The following is a 21,965-nucleotide window of genomic DNA, read 5'->3' as shown; positions in this document are numbered from 1 at the left end:
ACCCTGCCCAGCCACTGGATGCTCTGCCCACTCCCCCAAATGCTGCAGCCCCAGGCCTGGGCCTAGGCTAGCCACCAGGGACTGGGGCCTGGAGTCATGAGTTGATGCCAAAGAAGGAAAGAGCAGCCACTTCTCTGCATTCGATGACAGTCTAGCAGTGAGTTCAAGATAAACAGAGGTTGGGTTTCTCAGGGACTGAGTGAGCCAATATGGTCTTGCATTTCTACTTGGGACAGAAACCAAGACAAGCCTCTCAGGGTGTTTCAGTAACTATACCTTCATCCTTCCTCTGCAGCCTTTCAGAGTGGCCCTACGACCCTAACACCATCACCATAGCCACTGGCCCTTCTAAGCCATGTGCTCAGACCCACATGCCAACCTCCCTCTGCACCTAAATGTCCCCCAGCTATCTTAGACCCAATCTATCACATGGTAATCCTTCACCCACATCCTTCAACTTGCTCTGCTGCCCACCTTCCTAATCCCAGTTGAAAGCTGTCCCTAACAAAGGGAACAACAGAATCAAAGTCAACCTTCTTTCAAGTCACCTGAGAAAACAGGAGTCACATGGAACCTGGTCAGAAGGTCTAGGTCAACAACCCTGCCAGTGGGGCAGCTGACCCTCTGATCCTCAATTTCCTCACCTGACAAGTCAGGGTAATAAACACTGCCCTGTTTGTCTAGCCAGCTGAGAACCAGTGAAATAATGGGTAAAAAGTATTTGAGAAAAAGAAACGCCCTAGAGAAGTACTAAGATAACTGGTAGGGAAGGGCCTTTATTTTATTTTTATTTTTATTATTTTAATCCTCAGGTGAGGGTATGTTTTTATTTATTTGAAAGAGAGAAACATCAATCGGCTTCCTGCCACAGGCAATTGGATCGAAGACTGAACCTACCACCTAGGTATGTGCTCTGATCAGGAATCAAACCCACAACCTTTTTGGTGTGTGGTATTGCTCCAACCAACTGACCTATCCAACCAGGGTGAGAGCCTTTATTAAGTGATTCTTGGCACCAGACTTTACATAAAGGGTTTTACAAACATCATTTCATTTAATCCTCCCAATAATCCAAAGAGGAAGGTACTACTTATATCCACTTTGCTGGTAAGAAACTGAGACTCAAAGAGGCAAGATGGCACTAAGGTCACACAGGTAGGCAGTGTGGGGCCAGCATTTTAACTCAAATATCCACTGTGTCATTTTAGTTCCAAAGCCCTCAAACATTGCCCTACCATACAGGGACTGCAGATTGCTGGGAACCAAGAACACTAAGTGGGTTCTCATCTAGCTCTGCCAGGTATCTGCTGCATGACCGTGGGCAAGTCATTGCCACTTCTCTGTCAGTAGAAAGAATGCAAATTTTTGAAGCAAAAGAGAATTTCTGCATGGAGTAATTCCGATAGACTGGTATAGGCACTTCTGTGGCATAGGTGCTCATGACAAGTTGCCAGTGCACCAACCATCAGCATGGGTGCTCCTGGCTGGGGTAGTTGCTTCCTGTCCTGTGCCTGGGAACTTTGTATCCTGTATCTGGGAAATATCCTAGTTGAGCAGAGGTCCTGGAGAGTAAGAGAGCAATATCAGCAGTAAGCTGAGGCAGGAAACGCACATCTGCAGAAACTTTAGGACCCCCGGGTGGGATGTCTCAAGAGCACTTCTCTCCAATCTCCAGGCTGGCCTGACTATCGCTGCTGCCAAGAGATGCAACTTGGGTGGTGGCAGATACAGATGGAAACACCTGGCAAGATCATCTGTTGTTTTAAACCCCAGCTGGTAGTCCCCTCTCTTTCCCCCATCCCAAACAACTGCATTCAGCTCACAGAGTAGTAAATTTTGTTCAGAATGGTGTTGGTTTACCTGTTTTCCTTACGATTTATTATTTAGTTTCTGTAATTTGTGCTCCACCTTTTGTGCATACACAACTCTAGACTCCTGGTGCTTTCACTCTCTGGAGCAGGGGTGGGGAATAATTTTTCTGCCAAGGGCCTTGGATATTTATAGCATAATTCCCAGGCCATATAGAATTATCAACTTAAAAATTAGCTTACTTAAAAAAATTAGCCTGCTATATTTAGTCAAACATTTAATTAACTCACCGATAATGCCTTCGCAAGGCCAGATGAATTGATTTTGCGGTCCTTATAGGGCCCATGGGCCAGATGGTCCCCATTCCTGCTTCAGAACCAGGCTGCTGGAAACTACAATACTTTGCCTGCTGCTAGCACTGAGGGTGGAAAGTCCTCTGAACCAATGGTTGGCAGATAAGGGGATATAAAAATTTTAACCACCTTTCTTCGTGCATCAGCCTGCACACTGAAGGGTTGTGGGTTTGATTCCCAGTCAAGGGCACCTGCCTGGGTTGCAGGTTCGATCCTCAGCCCCTGACATTCCTGGTCAGGGCACATGCAGGAAGGCAGCCGACAGATGTGTCTCTCACTTTGATGTCTCTGTCTCCCTCCCTCCCTCCACATTCCACTTTCACTCTCTCTCTCTCTCTCTCTCTTTTTTAAAAAAAATATATTTTATTGATTTTTTTTACAGAGAGGAAGAGAGAGGAATAGAGAGTTAGAAACATCGATGAGAGAATCATCAATCAGCTGCCTCTTGCACACCCCTTATTGGGGATGTGCCCGCAACCAAGGTATATGCCCTTGACCGGAATCAAACCTGGGACCTTCAGTCCGCAGGCCGACACTCTATCCACTGAGCCAAACCAGCTTCAGCGACATTCCACTTTCTCTTAAAAAAAAAAAAAATCAATGGAGCCCCAGCTGATTAGGCTCAATGGGTAGAGTGTTAGTCCACAGACTGAAGGATCCCAGGTTCAATTCTGGTCAAGGGCATATAACTTGATTGCAGGCATGAGCAGGAGGCAACCAATCAATGTGTCTCTCTCACATCGATGTTTCTCTCTCTCCCCCTCCCTTTTACGCTCTCTAAAAGTCAATGGAAAAATATTCTCTAGTGAGGATTAACATTAACAACAAAATTAATGAAACAAATGTCCTTGGGTGAGGATTAATAACAACAATAAACTTTTAACACATCTGAGGCATGGTATATACTATCCCAAAAGGTCCCCATGGGATGGGGCCCAAGTAACCCTTCATGGTATATACCCTTGCTTAGCTTCCTTCCTTCCTTTCCCTTTCTCTCTTCCCCAGTTCCTTACTATATCTTCTTGGAAACAATTCCCACTAAAAAAATCACTTTCATGCAAATCCTTATTTCAGGGTCTGCTCCAGAAGGACCCAACCTAAAATAGTTGCCAACAAAAATCTTGATTCCTGTTTCTCATGATAAACCTGTAGATCTAGCAACCCGAGGCCATTCCCACTTGGTAACAAGTGGCTAGAGCTAGACAGAAGATGTTCTCCAGTTTTTCCCAGTCTACCTTATTCCCTAATGTTTTCCAACTGGCCCATTTCACCATTCACATTCCCTGTTTGGCCCCTATAGGATTATGAGTTTGCAACCTTTATAATATAGTGCAGTGGTTACCAGTGCATGCTCTGGAGTCTGGGTTCATGAATTACTGATTCTGTGACCTTAGTAAATCCCTTAATCTTTCTATCTCTAAGTTTCCTCATTAAAACATGGTTCCTGGGTGTACCTATATAGTATCCTTTATGGATATTAGAGACTTAAATGGGATATTGCCTATAAAGTGATTTGCCCAGTATCTAGCCCATGATATTCAAGGAATTACTAATATTTGTTCCCCTGGTGCAGGTGTGCTTGCTAAACTCTGACAGCTCACTTTCAACTATCTTGAGATTATCTTCTGGCTCCTCAGATCCTGTGGGGGAAGACAATCTTCCCCCAAGAGATCTGCGTCTAAGTACCCACCTCTTCCCACTGGTGAATGTATCTAATGAGGCGGGAGAGACGCAGGAGGCGCAGGAGACTGAGGATCTTGGTAAAGCGGACGATGCGCAGGGCCCGGGCTGTCTTGTAGACCTCTGAATCAATGCGTGTCTCCACAATGAGGAAGATGTAGTCCACAGGGATGGAAGAGATGAAATCCACCACAAACCAGCTTTTGAGGTACTTCATCTTAATCCGCTGTGGGTCCAGGATGATCTCTGTGTTATCTTCCACCACAATACCTGTGCGGAAGTTGAGGACCAAGTCGATGAGGAAGAATGTGTCTGACACCACATTGAAGACAATCCAGGGTGTGGTGTTCTCATCCTTGAAGAATGTGATGCCCACAGGGATGATGATCAGGTTCCCCACCATCAGCAGCAACATGGTCAAGTCCCAGTAGAATCTGCCCAGAGACAAAGGGGTCAGTTGCCAGAAGGATGAAGAGAATGAGTCACAAACTGAGAGAAATTCTGAGGGAGAGTAAGTGTAGAAGAGAAGTCTCGAGAGGTTCTATGACACTGCGGGAGGTAGTCTATGGGAGCCAGGGCAAGACATGGACACTGGCATGGAAAGAGGTTCTTCTTTCACTAAAGGTACCATCTGCCTGCCCCTCCAGGAGCTCCCTAACGACAGGCTTTCTACCTGTATCCCTATGCCCCCAGTAAGAGTCAGGCTGAAAAACAAAGAAAACAACGGTATCATAGAGAAGTACAGGGCTATTTTAGTGGTAGTAACAGTTCACCCAGAACTACCCTGGGCTTAGGCCAGGCTGCTCCATCCTCTCTGAGGGACAGCTGACGCTGAAGCAGGCTAGCAGACAAACATGCCCCCCAGACCATAACCAGAGAGCAGGGAAGGCCTAGGTTCTAGTCCCGGCTTTGTCACAGATGCTGTGTGACATCAGGCACATGCCCTCCCTGCTCTGGGACTCATTTTCCCCAATATGCAGTGAGGGGTAGAGCTTCAACACTCAGTCCTAAAATTATGATCTGGCTTCTGGAAGCACCCTTTAACCTATATCCTAGCATTAGAAAATGCCAGGCCATCAGAGATTTTCATTCTTTTTTGTTGTTGTTTAAATTTCTTTATTGATTAAGGTATCACATATTTGTCCTCATCCCCCCATTTCCATCTCAAACCCCTCCCCATGCATGCCCCCACTCCTCTGTTGTCCTTGACCACTGGTTAGGCTCATATGGATACAAAGAAGTTTTCATTCTAACATGAGATTGGGGTAGTTGTATCTTTAAAAACATGAAGTGTTAATGGGGCAATTTCAGATACCAATGAGTTACCACTCAATGCAACGAAGTGAGACCAGATGGGGCTTACCTGCATCATTTTTTATAAGCCCTCAAAGCAACTGCAAGTGCTTCCTGAGGGAGGGAAGCAAAGCCTCTGAGAGGTAAGCAATATGAGGAGGTAAGAACCACTCTCAAGCCTCCCACCTGGCCTGGTAGGGGCCCCTCTGGAGTGTGCAGACAGCATAGATGGGCAACGTCTGGGCAGTGGTCACCAACCTTTCTGACCTCACGGACCATCAGTGGTCCACAGACCACTGGTTGGTGACCGCTGGTCTAGAATCATCCAAGACCAGCCACCCAGGACTGGCCTTAAAACAAAGCACTTGCAATCCAACACCCTTTCTTGATAAAAACCCTCAGCAAAGTAGGAATAGAAGGACCATACCTCAATATAATAAAAGTCATATATGACAAACCCACAGCCAACATCATACTCAATGGGCAAAAACTAAGACCATTCCCTCTAAGAACAGGAACAAGACAGGGATGCCCACTCTCACCACTCCTGTTCAATATAGTGCTGGAAGTACTAGCCATCATGATCAGACAAGAAGAAGAAATAAAAGGCATCCAAATTGGAAAAGTAGTAAAACTGTCCTTATTCGCAGATGACATGATACTGTACATTGAAAACCCTAAAGACTCCATCAAAAAATTATTAGACTTAATAAATAAATTTGGCAAGGTAGCAGGATACAAAATTAACGCCAAGAAATCTATGGCATTTCTATAAACCAATAATGAACTTACAGAAACAGAGACTAAAAAAGCAATCCCATTTACCATCACACCAAAAAAATTAAAATACCTAGGAATAAACTTAACTAAGGAGGTAAAAGACCTATACACAGAAAACTACATGACACTGAGAAAAGAGATAGAGGAAGATGTAAACAGATGGAAGAACATACCATGTTCATGGATTGGTAGAATCAACATCATTAAAATGTCCATACTACCCAAAGCAATCTATAGATTTAATGCACTCCCCATTAAAATATCAACAGCATACTTCACAGACCTAGAAAGAGCACTCCAAAAATTCATCTGGAATTAAAAAAGACCCCAAATAGCCACAGCAATTCTGAGAAAGAAGAATAAAGTAGGAGGTATCTCAATACCAGATTTCCAGCTGTATTACAAAGCCACTGTTCTCAAAACAGCCTGGTACTGGCACAAGAACAGACATACAGACCAATGGAATAGAATAGAGAACCCAGATATCGACCCAAACCACTACGCTCAATTAATACCCTGTTTCCCTGAAAATAAGACAGTGTCTTATATAAATTTTTTCTCCCAAAGTTGCGCTAGTTCTTATTTTCAGGGGATGTCTTATCTTTCCATGCCCTAGGTCTTATTTTCGGAGGATGTCTTATTTTCGGGGAAACACGGTATTTGACCAAGGAGGCATGAACATACAATGGAGTCAAGACAGTCTATTCAACAAATGGTGCTGGGAAAATTGGACAAATACATGTAAAAAAATGAAACTAGACCTCCAACTTACACCATACACAAAAATAAACTCAAAGTGGATACAGGACTTAAACATAAGATGGGAAACCATAAAAATACTGGAGGAATCCACAGGTAGGAAAATCTTAGACACATGCCGAAAGAACTTCCTCACTGATACTGCTCCTAGGGCAATGGAAGCTAAAAAGAAAATAAACAAATGGGACTACATCAAAATAAAAGCTTTTTCACAGCAAAGGAAACCATCAATAAAACAACAAGAAACCCCACTACATGGGAGAACATATTTGCCAACAGTATCAATGATAAAGGTTTAATCTCAAAAATTTATAGAGAACTCATACAACTCAACAAAAAGAAGATAAACAACCCAATCAAAAAATGGGCAACTGAGCTAAAAAGACACTTTTTGAAAGAAGACAGAAGGAAGGCCAAGAGACATATGAAAACATGCTCAAAGTCATTAATCATCAGAGAGATGCAAATCAAGACAACAATGCAGTACCATCTTACACCAGTCAGAATGGCTATCATTAACAAATCAGCAAACAACAAGTGTTGGTGAGGATGTGGAGAAAAAGGAACTTTTTTACACTGCTGGTGGGAATGCAGACTGGTGCAGTCACTGTGGAGAACAGTATGGAGTTTCCTTAAAAAACTAAAAAAGGGAACTCCCATTTGACCCAATGATCCCACTTCTAGGAATATATCCCAAGAAACTAGAAACACGAATTAGAAAAGATATATGCACCCCTATGTTCATAGCAGCTCAATTTACCATAGCTAAAATTTGGAAACAGCCTAAATACCCATCAGCAGATGAATGGATTAAAAAACTGTGGTACATCTACTCAATGGAATATTATGCTGCAGTAAAAAAGAAAGAGTTCCAACCCTTTGCAGCAACATGGATGGAGATGGAGACCATTATGCTAAGTGAAATAAGCCAGGCAGAGAAAGATAAACATCACATGATCTCACTCATTCATAGAATATAGTGAATGGCATAGACTGACGAACAAGAACAGACCCAGAGACTGAGTAACATTGATCAGAATCTCAAACCTCAGGGAAGGAGGGAATCGCTGGGAGTAAGGGGGAGAAATCAACCAAGAGACTTGTGGGCATACATATGAGCCTCATCAATGGACACAGATACCATGGGGGTGGAGTATGAGTGAAGGGTAGAGGATAAGGGGGGGAGAAGAACACATAATATTATTATGAGAGAGAGAGAGAGAGAGAGAGAGAGAGAGAGAGAGAGAGAGAGAGAGAGAGAAAGAAAGAAAGAAAGAAAGAAAGAAAGAAAGAAAGAAAGAAAGAAAGAAAGAAAGAAAAGAAAGAAGTGTGAGGTAACCAGAACCTCAAGAATACCTGAGAACGCCTTTACTGCCATGCTAACAGGCATCAGCTGTACGGTAATATAACCTAGGGCTATTGGTTAAGTATTTCTGGACTTAAACTCCTAATCCTTCACTGGTGGGAGCCCTTACCTGGCTGATCCTCATGCCCAAAGTAGTCACTGATGACACCAAACACCTTGGTCATCCAGGAGGACCACAGGTGGGACAAAAAAGGATAATTATATAGGGATCACCACCCATCTCCCCTTCTGTATGACACAAAATTAAACCACTGTTCCTTTGTGTGTAAAATTAAACAGAGGTTTCTAGCTGGTAGGACACCAAAGGAAGGGATCATCACTCCTTCCTCCTGGGAGAGGTGTAGAAAATGAAACAAAGACCTTATCTATACAAAAAGAAATTGACAGCCAGTTTAAAATGGAATTTCCATGGCCTAGAGCAAAGAATATCCTTACATGATATTATTCCACAAGGTCACTATAATTTTTCCCACATCTGGGTTATCCCCATTACCTATAATAGTATAATAGTACCTCACACCATGGGGTATCAATAAAAAATCATTTACTTTATTTTATTATATATATTATATATATAATATATATATTTGTTGCTGGTGCTTGGAGAAAAGGTAACACAGCTCTAGATATTTTAGAATTACAACAGCACATTGTACAATTTTCCCAAACAAACATACATGTCTGGCAGCAATTTAAAAATGACATGAAAGGACTTCATCCTTTCCACTATGCAGAGGGCCCCCCTGGGAAGGCACCTGAGCATTCTATATTGGCCCATCTTGCCATTTTGGCCAAAAATGAACCTCTTCTTGTGGTCTAGGTGCCCACAATTGTTGCCTGACCTTTCAGTTCATGCCGAGGTTGAAGCACCATGGTGGCTGGTACCACGGATCTTTTGCCCGCCCAGTGTGGGGAGCTGGGCCCACTCTGGAAAAGAAACATGAGTTCCCAAAAATATGAGATCAATGCCTGGGCCTCGCCGGCAGGTGACGGGTTCCCGAGGCAGGTGCTGGGTATGGAGCCCATGGGGGCATAGGCTACCAAGGAGACAGAACTAAACCTCACATCACCCTGCTTGGCCCCGGAGGATGGCTGGTTAGCCAGAGACAGGTAAAATTCCTCAAGGAAAGAACAACCTAAGACAGGCACAGTCGCAGAGGGGCCATCAGGAGAGAACTTGGGGGTCAACAGAGGTGGGGCACAGACCCTTACCAACGCCCCCTGCAACATGGCAGGAGCCTGAACCTTCTCCCATTCTGAGGGAGGTCTCCTGCCCCCTTGGCTGCTTCGCTTCCCATGAGCAGCTCAAAGTGGGACCCAGGTAACAGACAGAGACTTGGCTGACAGCAGCTGCCCTCTCACTGCAACAAGACTTATTTGAGAGGTCTCATACCCATGGTGTGGGCAAGTGGGTTTTTAATATCCAAGTCCAGCCTAGTAGCAGGAATGCTCAGGCCCTTCTCAAGAAGAGAAATAATCAACTCCACTAATACACACATGGTAAATGAGATTGATGCTAGAGTGTTGAGTATGACAGATGAATGGTAGCCAATTTCTCAGAGGAAAGTAATGTGGCTAATGGAAATAAATGAATATTCTAAAAAACACACACACACACACAAAAAAACGAATGTACTGTTCAAAAAGCTGTTCCTTAAGGGTTAACAAAAATTCTTACTGGCAGAGCGTCCTGCTGTAAAATTGCACAACATGTTACGAACCTAAAGTAGTCATAGTGTAGCGCAAATAAGTTAAAATGTAAAAGCTATCAAGACTACAGTATAAAATTTCCAAACGTTTCCTATTATTTAAAGTAAAAAAGGTGGTGACAGTGGAAGAATATCATGTAAGGAAAAATATTCTGAGAATAATTTACATCTAAAAAATTTGTGCTTTAGAAAATTAACCTTCATTCAAAACGCTAATAGCAAGATATCCATGAAAATACACACATGGTGACAAAGCAAGTCAGGGGAAAATCATTTGTGGGGGAAAAAATGGAAAAGAATCCCAAATCAAATTTAAAGAAAATATCCCTTTATTAACTTTTGGTTGAGAATATGTTTGTATATTTTCAGAAAACAACTCCGAGATCATCTGGAATCCTGTAACAGAGAGAAATAGACAGAAGCACTCCAGCCATGAAAACAGAAGAGACACAATTCAGAGATGGAAGATGCTGACGACGCCTCAGCATACCAGCAGACAGCAGCTGCGGGTTGCTGAAGGATGCCCAGGACCAAACCAGAGACGGGCGGACCTGCATTACCACCATGTGTCCACCAACCAGATCTGAAATATCATGGCTGACATGTACACATAAGGAACTATCTGGCATTGAAATTGGGACTCAAAAGAACTGTTGGCCCAGAAAGGAACTCACTACAGACTGATTCATTTGCCTCTCAGCATAACCATTATGTCTTGTTGCAATTTAGGTTCTTAACAAGGGTATTTCTTGGATCACATGATCTCACACATCTAGAGGAAATAATGAACAACATAAACAGACCCAGAGAAAGAGAACCAGCGATCAGACTCTCAAACCTCAGAGGGAAAGTAAGGGAGGATGGGGGTAAGGGGAAGAGATCAACCAAAGGACTTGTGTGCATACATATGGGCCTACCCAGTGGCCATGGACAATGGGAGTTTGGGGGGGCATATCTAGGGAGGGGTTTGGGATGGGAATGGGGGAATAAGGACAATTATGTGAGACCATAATAAAAAATAAAAAAAGCACTTGCACTGCAGGGATGTTTTCTTCTGTTACTAATTTATACAGTTACACAATAATAGATAAATATATTAATATATTAATAAATATATTAATCTTTATTTAATAAATCCTAATTAATAAAGAAATAAGAGCACATATCTCAATGTGGGGTTGGGAGAACAAGAAGAGGTACCAAAGAACTTATATACAGTACTTATATGCATAGCCCATGGACATGGGCAATAGGATAGGGTAGAGAAGACCTGGGTGGGGGGAGGGAATCTAGCTGATTTGGCTCAGTATATAGAAGAGCCCTGGGTGTATTCCTGTCAAGGGCATATGCCCAGGTTGCAGACTCAATTCCCAGTAGGGGGTGTGCAGGAGACAGCTGATCAATGATTCTCTCTCATCATTGATGTTTCTATCTCACCCTCTCCCTTTCTCTCCGAAATCAATAAAAATACATTTAAAAAATTAATATTCTACTGCAGGGAAGCCAGGAAGAAGGGTGTGAGAAACAAGCACACAAGGTTTCCCTGAGTCTTCAGAGGATTCCACCACAACCCTGCATGAAGAGTTCTAGGTATGAAAAAAAAAAATTACTTCACAGCAAACTGTTTTCTTTACCAGACTCAAAACGGTGCTATGAGTCAAGGAGAGAGCAAGGCCTGCTTCACAGAGGTGGGCAGACAGTGTCCTACATCTCACAGCTCAGGGAAGGGCAGCTTCTGGAGAGACTGCCTCTGACAGTTCAGGGTCTCAAGATAGGACTTCAAGTCAGAGACTTACTCGACTCATTCTAAGACTGATGGCAAGAGGTCAACTTCAGCTCCTTTTCTGCCCCCAAATCCACCAGCCTTTTTTCTAGCCCCAATCTGCCTATCACCTGAGAACCCAACCTAAGACCTGAGAGCCTATCCCAGCCATCACACCAGCACACAAAACACAGCACACCTTGCTAATGACTCAGGGGCCCTAGGAGAATGGCTTCAGTGTCTAAGGGGTGTTTTTAGCTGTGAACACTCTCTTGCCCAGCCTCATGCACATCATCCAAAGACAGCTGCAGACACTAATTAAATGCCACACACATGTATCCCTATTTACACACAGTGTGTAAACACTCCTGCATCCTCATGACCATCACCTCTTTTCATTTAATCTCTTGTGAAAAACAAAGCAAAACAAACAAACAAAAAATACTGTGGCACAGAAAGGCCACTGAGGTTCCTGTAGTCCTCTGTACATAAAGCTAATAATACACTCAAGCTTGAGGAGTTTCTAAAATTAACAGAGCGAGCATAAGCAGCTGCGAATGCTGACTCGGTCAGGCCTACCATTCCAGTGGATTTCTACGCTCTCCCAGCTCTAGTGCTTTCAATTATAGACCTAATTTGACACAGTAAACTCAGAGTTGTGACTATTAGTCAGAATGAAAGGAAATGGGTTTTTTTTGTGTCATTTAATTTAATTTTATTTAGTGGTCTTCATAAAATTAAATTAAATGACACAAAAACACCCATTTCCTTTCATTCTGACTAATAGTCACAACTCTGAGTTTTCATATGCTAAGGGATATTTCTGGTGCCTGATCTGGGCTGGGGTTGGAATACTGGAGCACTTTTACTCACAAACTACTATGCTGGAGCATTTCAGGGCTACTCAAAAGGCAGTGTAATGTGGTGGGGGAAAAGAAGCACAGGCTCTCAAAGCCAGCCAACTTGGGTTTAATTTCTGGTTCCATCATTTACTAGCAAGCCACTTAATTTCTCAATGCCTCAGTTTCCTCATCTGCTGAATGGGGATAATAACAGAACCTTATTGACTGAATCATTATAAAAAATTAATGTTTGTAATATGCTCTGACCTATGCCTAGATATATTATTAAATAAGTAAATAAGTAACTCAAAAGTCAAAAAATTCTGAGAGAAGTGGTGAGGGAGGAGGAAGATTTAATCTTCTAGAGTAGGGGTGTCGAACTCAATCAGAGAAGGGGCCAAAATCTAAAATCCAGCCTAAATCGCGGGCCGAATGGTTTACTGAACAGTCATAAACTGACAATGTCATAAACTGACAGCAGAGTGCAGTGATGACAGCGCGGTGCGGGCCACATTGCAAGGCCTGGCGGGCTGGATTTGGCCCGCGGGCCTTGTGTTTGACACATGTGTTCTAGAGAAAAGCCAAAGCAAAGTCACCCTTCACCCTACCCCCTCCTGGGGGTAGGGTGAAGGGTGACTCAATGGTCCTATAAGAGTCAACAGTGGGAGAAACCAAGATGGCGGCATAGGTAAACACCTAAACTGCTGCCTTCCACAACAATTTCAAGACTACAACTAAAAAAATAGAACAGACATGATCCAGAACCACAGGAAAACTGGCTGAGTGGAAATTTTACAACTATAAGGAAAGAGGAAAGCACACTGAGAATCAGAGGAGCTGCAAAGGACTGAGGTACAGAGACAGGTGCACAGAAAGGAAGGGTGGCTGAGGAGAGGGAAGGAAGCCCACGACTGCATTGAACCCCAGTTCTGGGCAAAACACCTGGGCCCAGGTTCATATGGGGGGAGTCTGGACTGTCAGGTAGAGAAAGGCAAACAGACTCAGAGACTTGGGGAAGCCGCAGCAGGCAGGGGTCTGTAGGCGTGCATGCAAGGGCAAGGCTGACAAGAAGCCAATACTGTTTGCTCAGCCCTGATACTCCGCCCCATCCAAGCCGAGCACCAAGGCTTTTAGAATTTTGCAAGTCTGGTCCTATAAGACTGTCTCCAGCACAGGTCTCCTGGCATAGACACAGCTAATACCCATAGGCAATTGGCCTGGAGGTCAATTCCTCCCAGTGATACCAACAACAATCAAGACTTAACTATAGCTGAAACCTGTTTGGCTCAGTGGATAGAGCATCAGCCTGCGGACTGAAGGGTCCCGGGTTCGATACTGGTCAAGGGCATGTACTTTGGTTGCAGTTACATCCCCAATGGGGTGTGTGCAGGAGGCAGCTGATAGATGATTCTCTCTCATCGATGTTTCTAACTCTCTATCCCTCTCTCCTCCTCTCCGTAAAAAATCAATAAAATATGTTAAAAAAAAAAAAAAAGACTTAACAATAAAAAGGCTGTACACACAGACCATAAAGGGGTGCATCAAGAGTGTCCACCTCAGGTGACAGAGGAGGCTGACCCACTGGGCCATATAGGAAACCTAGCAAACAAAGCTACCCTACCAACTCAGGGAAGCAGCGAAAATGCGGAGACAAAGTAACAGATTACTAATGAAAGAAATGGGGGGAAATAAATGACTGGATATAGAATTCAAAATCATAGTTATAAGGATTTTCAAGAATTTCCTGGAAAAGGCTGATAAATTTAGCCAGACCCTCGAGGATATGAAAAAGGACTAACTAGAAATTAAACACACACTGACTGAAATAAAAATATATATATATATATTATTCAGAGACCCAACAGCAGACTAGAGGAATGCAAGAATCAAGTCAAAGATTTGAAATACAAAGAAGCAAAAAACACTCAACCAGAAAAGCAAATGGAAAAATAATCCAAAAAGATGAAAATAGTGTAAGGCCTCTGGGAAAACTTCAAGCATACCAACATCAGAATTATGGGGGTGCCAGAAGAAGAGAAAGAGCAAGACACTGAAAACCTATTTAAAGAAATAATGACTGAAAACTTCCCCCACCTGGTGAAATAAATAAACTTACAAGTACAGGAAGCACACAGAACCAAAACAAAAGGAATCCAAAGAGGACCACACCAAGACATATCATAATTAAAATGCCAAGGGCAAAAGACAAAGAGAGAATCTTACAAGCAGCAAGAAAAAAGCAGTTGGTTACCTACAAGGGAGCACCTATATGACAATCAGCTGACTTCTCAATAGAAATTATGCAGGCCAGTCGGGAGTGGCAAGAAATATTCAAAGTGATGTATAGCAAGAACCTACAATCAAGATTACTCTACCCAGCAAAGTTATCACTCAGAATTGAAAGACAAATAAAGACCTTCACAGATAAGAAGAAGGTAAAAGAGTTAATCACCACCAAACCAATATTATATGAAATGCTGAAACGTATTCTTTAAAAAGAGGAAGAAGAAGAAAAAAGTAAAGATAAAAATTATGAACAACAAATACCCTATTTCCCCCAAAATAAGACAGTGTCTTATATTAATTTTTGCTCCCAAAGATGCTCTAGGTCTTATTTTCAGGGAATGTCTTATTTTTCCATGAAGAAAAATACAGTACACATTTATTGTTAAATGAAAATGAAGGAAATTTATTACCTGTATACGGTATGGTAGTACGGTAGTTGTCAACACAAACCAGACAAACTGTGAATCCTACAGTATCAAGAATTTATTCATTTATTCAATGACAATCATGTCATCATCTTCTGGGACATCATCATAACAATCCAATTCCTGAATTTCCTGGTGAATTTCTTGTGACCCCATTTCTTTTAGAACCAATGGACCAAATCTCTCATGTTTAGCAATAGCACTGTCTTTAAATGAGTACTTCTTGTCAAGGTAGCCTGCTCGCAGTGCATTTGCAATGCAACTGTCAGTGATTTTCTCCCATGAATTCTTCACCCAAGTCACAAATTCTTGCAGTTTACTTTCCACAAAGTTTCCATGCTGATTCCTCTCCATTCTATTTTCAATGTAGTCATTAATTTCCATGCACAAATTGTCTTTGAATGGCTTGTTTATTGCAATATCAAGAGTCTGGAGATAGGCCGTCATTGCTGCGGGAATCATTATCTGATCTATTTTTCTTTCATGAAGAAATGTCTTCATGTCTTTAGCATGGTGAGTGCTGGCTGCATCCCAGACTAGCAGACCTCTTTGGCTCCCTTGCATAACAAGCGGCAGCATTAAATCAACCCAATTCCTTATAACTGCTTGTGTGGCCCAGGCTTTTTCAGTTTCAAGAATAAAAATGCCCAAAACACGTCCAATCTTTTCCTTCTTGCCCTTAGAAATGATTAAAGGTGGGATTTTAGTGCCATCCAGACAAATTGCCAAAATACAGGAAACACGTGCACTTTCGTAAGCAGTGGAGGGAATGTACACTAAGGAGGCACCCCGCTGTTCAATTGTTGTTTGAGATGATTGGCCCATAAACACTGCAGTTTCATCCAAAGCAATCATGTTGGAAAGATTGTATTTAGAGAAGTCAGCATCATCAATAAAGGACTTGAATGCAAGTACCTGCTTTATAACTTGAGCATCTTCCAACCTAAACAATGTTGTACTGGTAGATCTTCTTAAAGATAGTTCACTTCGCTGAAGGAAATTATCCAGCCAGTGTTGTAATGCTTTGAAGTCTTCGGGGGCTATGTCAAACTGTGGTGCCATTGCAAGGGCAAATTCTTGAATCTGAGCCCTATTCACAATCAAAGCCTTTGCTCTCCTGTCAACAACCCATTCACAGATCAGATCTTCCAGCTTGGAAAATAATGGTTGCCTACCTGATCCACACTTGCGCTTTTTAGCATTTCCCTGGTCCACTTGTTCAATGAGGTAACCATACTCTGCTGGCCATTTTCGGACCAATCAGATACTCAACATCTTCTCTTTGCAGAAAGCAGTAAGATTTTGGCACCAAGAGTCTTCCACGATTCCTTTCTTGTACTCCACGGAGTAGCTTTTTCTTTTTGCACTCATTTCTAGGGGTAAAAAAAAAAAAAAAAAAAGACTTGTGGTATCAAGGTGGGGGGAGGGGGATCACTTAAAATGACACGGGGGGGGGGGGGGGAATCGGAGGAGGGAATCAAAATGGCACAGGAGAATCAGAGCGGGAATTACCATTTTAGTAACCCCTTTGGATCCTCCTGTGTCATTTTGATTGCTCCCTCTGATCCTCCTGTGTCATTTTAAGTGATCCCCCTCCCCCCACCCCTGTGCCACTGAACACCTTCACCAGACATCCCCTCTACCCCTTTATCAGACACTTACCCCCTGGGGCCTGCCTGGGGACTGTCACTGGGCTTGCTGGGGCCTGGATCTGGGCTGGAGCAGGTTCTGCCACTGACTGAGGACCTTCAGTTATCATGAGGGCGGCTGCGAGCATCAGGTAGTGTCACCAGAGACAGAACAGCACTCAGCACCTTCGCCATGTCCCATCTGCTCTAATCCTCCTGTTCTTCTACATGCATCCATGAAAGTCTCCTCCTCTCTCCCGCCCCACGCTCACTGCTCACTCTGACCTCCGCTCCGCCTCCACACAGCAGTATCGTCAGGACTCCGCATAACGTCACTGGTTGCTAGACGCCAGTCCTAGTGACCAGTTTACAGTAAATTAATTTTCATGCTGAGACAGAGCCTTGGGGGGGCCTTATTTTCAGGGGGATGCCTAATATTTCACTCAGAAGGAAACCTGAAAGAAGGTCTTATTTTCGGAGGATGTTTTATTTTCGGGGAAACACGGTACGTAACTATCAACAAGTGAACCCCCAAATCAAGTGAATTAAAAAATTGAGAACAGATTAAACTAGTAAATATAATAGAATCAAGGGCTTAGAAAGGGAGTGGACTGATAATTCCCAGGGGGAAAGGAGTATGGGGGTGCAGGAAGAGACTGAACAAAAATTGTACACCTACAAATGAGGACAGTGTGAGGGAGGTAAGGGCAGTGGGTGGGGTGGAAACCAGGTTGAGGGGAGCTATGGGGGGAAAAAGGAGAAACTATTGTAATAATCTGAACAATAAAGATTTATTAAATAAATAAATAAAAGAGTCAGCAGTGGACACCAGTGATTATAATATTCCCTGAACAATAAGACGACAGCACCTATTCACCTTGGTAGACGGATGCCATATCTCAGGGAGCTCATGGTCCAGTCAGAGGATAAGGCATAGATAGAAAACAAACTGGACCATAATGTAAGAAACCATCCCACCCAACACTCCAGGCATATGAAAAGGTGGGCTCCTGGAGCCCAAGAAGGGTGAAGCCAGGAAGTGTTTATGGAAGAGGTGTGAAGTGGGGCTTTGAGAGCTGCCTTTGGCCTCACAGAGGAACCTTCCTTACTCTTTGCCAGATGGTGACACAGATTTTTTAAAGCAGAGCCAAACCAGAGCAAAAATGAAATTCAGAACCACAAACAGTTCCCAGCCCGCTTGCCAGCCCCACAGTGCTGGTCTAGCCAGGGGAAGTTGGCAACAGCTTCCCCACTGGCATCTTCCACTTCCTGGTACCTCTTATTCCACAATTCTAGAGACCAGAGGCATCTTAAGTGATGCCTAATGTTCCTGGGGATTTCCAGTAGGAACTCCTTGGTGACTGGAAAGCCTATATTCCTGAAGATCCCCAAACACTTCACACATTGAGTGCTTGCTTTGGGTTTTCCATGCATTATTTCACTGAACCCTCACACCAGCACGAAAGTGGCTGCTATTATCTGTATTTTACAGATTATAACTCTGAGGTTCAGAGAGAAGTAGCCATCTTCCCAGACAACACAGCTAGTGAGGAGCTGGGAGGTCTATGGGACTCCAGAGTCTGACCTCTTGGGATTTTAACAACCTCGGTGGGATTCAGGAAGGTGGACAAGCCTTTCTCAGACCTTTGCATCATACTGGAGAGGTGGCCACCTCAGCAGGTGAAGTCCCTGGTCCAGAGACAAGAGAGAAGAGAGGGTTGCAAAGAATTTTCAAGAAGATCCATCCTCATGATGCTAGAGCCTTATGAGGTACTTCCCAGAGTGGGCAAGGTAGCACACCTTTCTTTTTTCATTTTTGTTAATTCTCACCCAAAGAAATTTTTCCATTGATTTTTAGAGAGAGTGGAAAGGAGGGGAGAAACATAGAAACTTTGATGTGAGAGAGACACACCAATTGGTTGCCTCCTGCATGTGCCTAGCCTACAACCGAGGTTAAGTGCCCTTACAGGAATACAACATTGGATCCTTCAGTCTGAAGGCTGACCTCTATCCACTGGGACAAACTAGCTAGGACAAGTAGCACATCTTTACAGCACTAAAAGAATCTGTCATCAGCAACCAGTAAGGTCCAGTTGCAGTTGTTCTGTAGAAGGGAAAACTAAGGTCCACAAAGGAGGGAATTATAATATTTTTAAATCCTAGAGCCAGATGCCCACCCCTCCCCCTACCCCTGTGCCACTGAACACCTTCACCAGACATCCCCTCTACCCCTTTATCAGACACTTACCCCCTGGGGCCACACTGCCCCTAGCACCACACTGCCCCTAAAATCGTTCATGAATAAATCCCACAGTCCAAGGAATGCATCCATGGTGGTAGGTGGTGGACTCTGGCAGGGAAGCAGTGGACAACCACCCTCAAACATGCTGGAGTTGGCACACGTCTGAATTAGAAGCATTGATCTCTCCAAAGCCAGATGACTCTCTACTATTGTATGTAGTGTTCTCTAAGCTGGTAGGAAGTCTTGGCCAGAAAGAGGCCCTGCCTCAGGGCCCCAGGCCTATCTTCCCTCAATCCTATACTTTACTTCCTACCTGAGCCAACAAATCCACCCAGGCAAGCAGCTGGAGGGCATGGCCTACAGGCCAGCTTTGGAGGAGCAGGTTCCATGCACAGGAGGAAGGAGGGACCACAAAAAGCCAGATAGCTTTCTACACTGACACTTGAAGCACTTCATGGTTTGGTCTCAGAGGAAGGGCATGGCCTCAAGGCAACTGAGGGAAGAGAAGATAAGAGGCTCCTGACTCTAAACTCAGAGACTCAAGGACCAAAGACCCTCTCCTTCCTGGAGGTTTCCCTGGATGGGGTTAGAAGTGGAGGTCTCAGAACAAGATGAACTCTATTAGCCTCCTCTTGTCCCCATATGCCTATGCTTGCCTTTGAGCACATATGCTCATACACACACATTAATGCACATATACATGTCTACATAGCTACACACATATACATATAGGGTGGCAGACAAGCAGTTTTACACAGAGTTTATTCTTACATTATTATTTATTAGTTTTAATTAATTGTATTAATTATTAATTATTTTTTTATTTTCCAGGCAAACCAACTTGTGCCCCACCCTATATGCACAAGCATAAACATACCCAGGATTACATTTTTCTTCATATGTACTCCTATGAATTTTTGCCCTCATATATGCATCCATTTTCACAATGCATATTTTCTTTTTTTTTATTTCTTTATTAAGGTATTACATATGTGTTCTCATCCCCCTATTATACCCTCAAACTCCCCCACACACACTCATGCCCTCACCCCCAGTTGTCTGTGTCCACTCAGGCAAAGTTATATGCATGCATACAAGTCCTTTGGTTGATCTCTCCCCCTTATTCCAACCCTCCCCTACCTTCCCTCTGAAGTTTGACAGTCTGATTGATGCTTCTTTGTCTCTGTATCTGTTTTTGTTCATCAGTTTATGTTGTTCATTATATTCCACTAGAGGCCCGGTGCATAAAATTCTTACACAGGGGTGGGGTGTCCCTCAGCCCAGCCTGCAACCTCTCCAATCTGGGACTCCTCCAGGGATGTCTGAGTGCCTGTTTAGGCTTGATCCCAGCAGAGCAGTTGGACATTCAGGCCTAATCGGGCAGTTGGACATTCCTCTCACAATCCAGGACTGATGGCTCCCAACGATGCACATGCCTGTCTGCCTGACTGCCCCTAACTGCTTCTGCCTGCCAGCCTGATCACCCCCTAACTATTCCCCTGCCAGCCTAATTGACACCTAACTGCTCCCCTGACAGCCCGATTGCCCCTGCCCTCCCTTGCTGGCCTGGTCAAACCTAACTGTCCTCCCTTGCAGACTTGATCACCTCCAACTGCCCTCCCTTGCAGACCTGGACCCTCCCAACTGCCCTCCTCTACAGGCCATCTTGTGGTGGCCATCTTGTGTCTACATGGGGGAGGGCATCTTTGACCAAATGGCGATGGCCATATTGTGTGTTGGAGCGATGGTCATTTTGATTATTACTCTTCTATTAGATAGGATAAATGAGTGAGATCATGTGATATTTATCTTTCAGTTACTGGCTTATTTCACTTAGCATAATACTTTCCAGTTTCATCCGTGCAGTTGCAAATGGTAAGAATTCCTTGAACCATAGTTTTTTAATCCACTCATCTGCAGATGGGCACTTAGGCTGTTTCCAAATCTTAGCTATGGTGAATTGTGCTGCTATGAACATAGGGGTGTATATATCCTTTCTGATTGGTGTTACTAGTTTCTTGGGGTACATTCCTAGATATGGGATGACAGGGTCAAATGGGAGTTCCATTTTTAGTTTTTTGAGGAAACTCCATACTGTTCTCCATGGTGGCTGCACCAGCCTGCATTCCCAGCAGCAGTGCACAAAGGTTCCTTTTTCTCTGCATCCTCGCCAACACTTGTCATTTGCTGATTTGTTGATGATAGCCATTCTGACAGATGTGAGATGATATCGCATTGTCATTTTGATTTGCATCTTTCAGATAATTAGTGACTTTGAGAATGTTTTCATATGTTTCTTGGCCTTCCTTCTGTCATTTTTAGAAAATTATCGACTTACATCCATTACTCGCTTTTTGATTGGATTGTTTCTCTTCCTTTTGTTAAGTTGTATGAGTTCCCTATAAATGTTGGAGATTAAACCCATATTGGTGATAACATTGGCAAATATGTTCTCCCACACAGTGAGCTTTCTTGTTGTTTTGTTGATCGTTTCTTTTGCTGTGCAGAAGCTTTTTATTTTGATGTAGTCCCATTTGTTTATTTTCTCTTTAGTTTCTATTGCCCTAGGAGCATTATTAGTGAAGAAACTGCTTCAGCATATGTTTGAGATTTCGCTGCCTGTGTATTCCTCTAGTATTTTTATAGTTTCCTGTCTTATGTTTAAGTCCTGTATCCATTTTGAGTTTATTTTTGTGTATGGTGTAAGTTGGTGGTCTAGCTTCACTTTTTTTTTTTTTTTTTTTTTTTTTTTGCATGTATCTGTCCAATTTTCACAACACCGCTTACTGAAGAGACTGTCTTAACTCCATTGTATGTTCATGCCTCCTGTCAAATATTAATTTGGTATAGTGGTTTGGGTGGATTTCTATGTTCTCTATTCTATTCCATTGATCTATATGTCTATTCTTGTGCCAGTACTAGGTTACTTTAAGAACAGTGGCTTTGCAAAATAGCCTGATATCTGTTATTGAGATCCCACCTACTTTGTTCTTCTTTCTCAGGATTGCTGCAGCTATTTGGGGTCTTTTTT

The 21,965-nt window shown here is 43.2% G+C and overlaps 1 protein-coding gene across 1 annotated transcript in view; it reads right to left on the bottom strand.

The window, feature by feature from the left end:
* HCN4 (hyperpolarization activated cyclic nucleotide gated potassium channel 4) overlaps positions 1-21,965 on the bottom strand; it is a 72,652-nt gene that overhangs the window by 18,324 nt on the left and 32,363 nt on the right. Inside the window, exon 2 of the mRNA XM_084906813.1 lies at positions 3,853-4,276. Within this exon, the coding sequence (XP_084762939.1) occupies positions 3,853-4,276 (424 nt within the window). The remainder of the gene's footprint in view (positions 1-3,852; positions 4,277-21,965) is intronic.

The sequence above is a fragment of the Pipistrellus hanaki genome, assembly GCF_964339955.1.
Source record: "Pipistrellus hanaki genome assembly, chromosome: 1".
Classification (NCBI taxonomy): Eukaryota; Metazoa; Chordata; class Mammalia; order Chiroptera; family Vespertilionidae; genus Pipistrellus; species Pipistrellus hanaki.
Note: the sequence above shows the minus strand (reverse complement) of the source record. Positions and strands in the feature narration are given on the sequence as shown.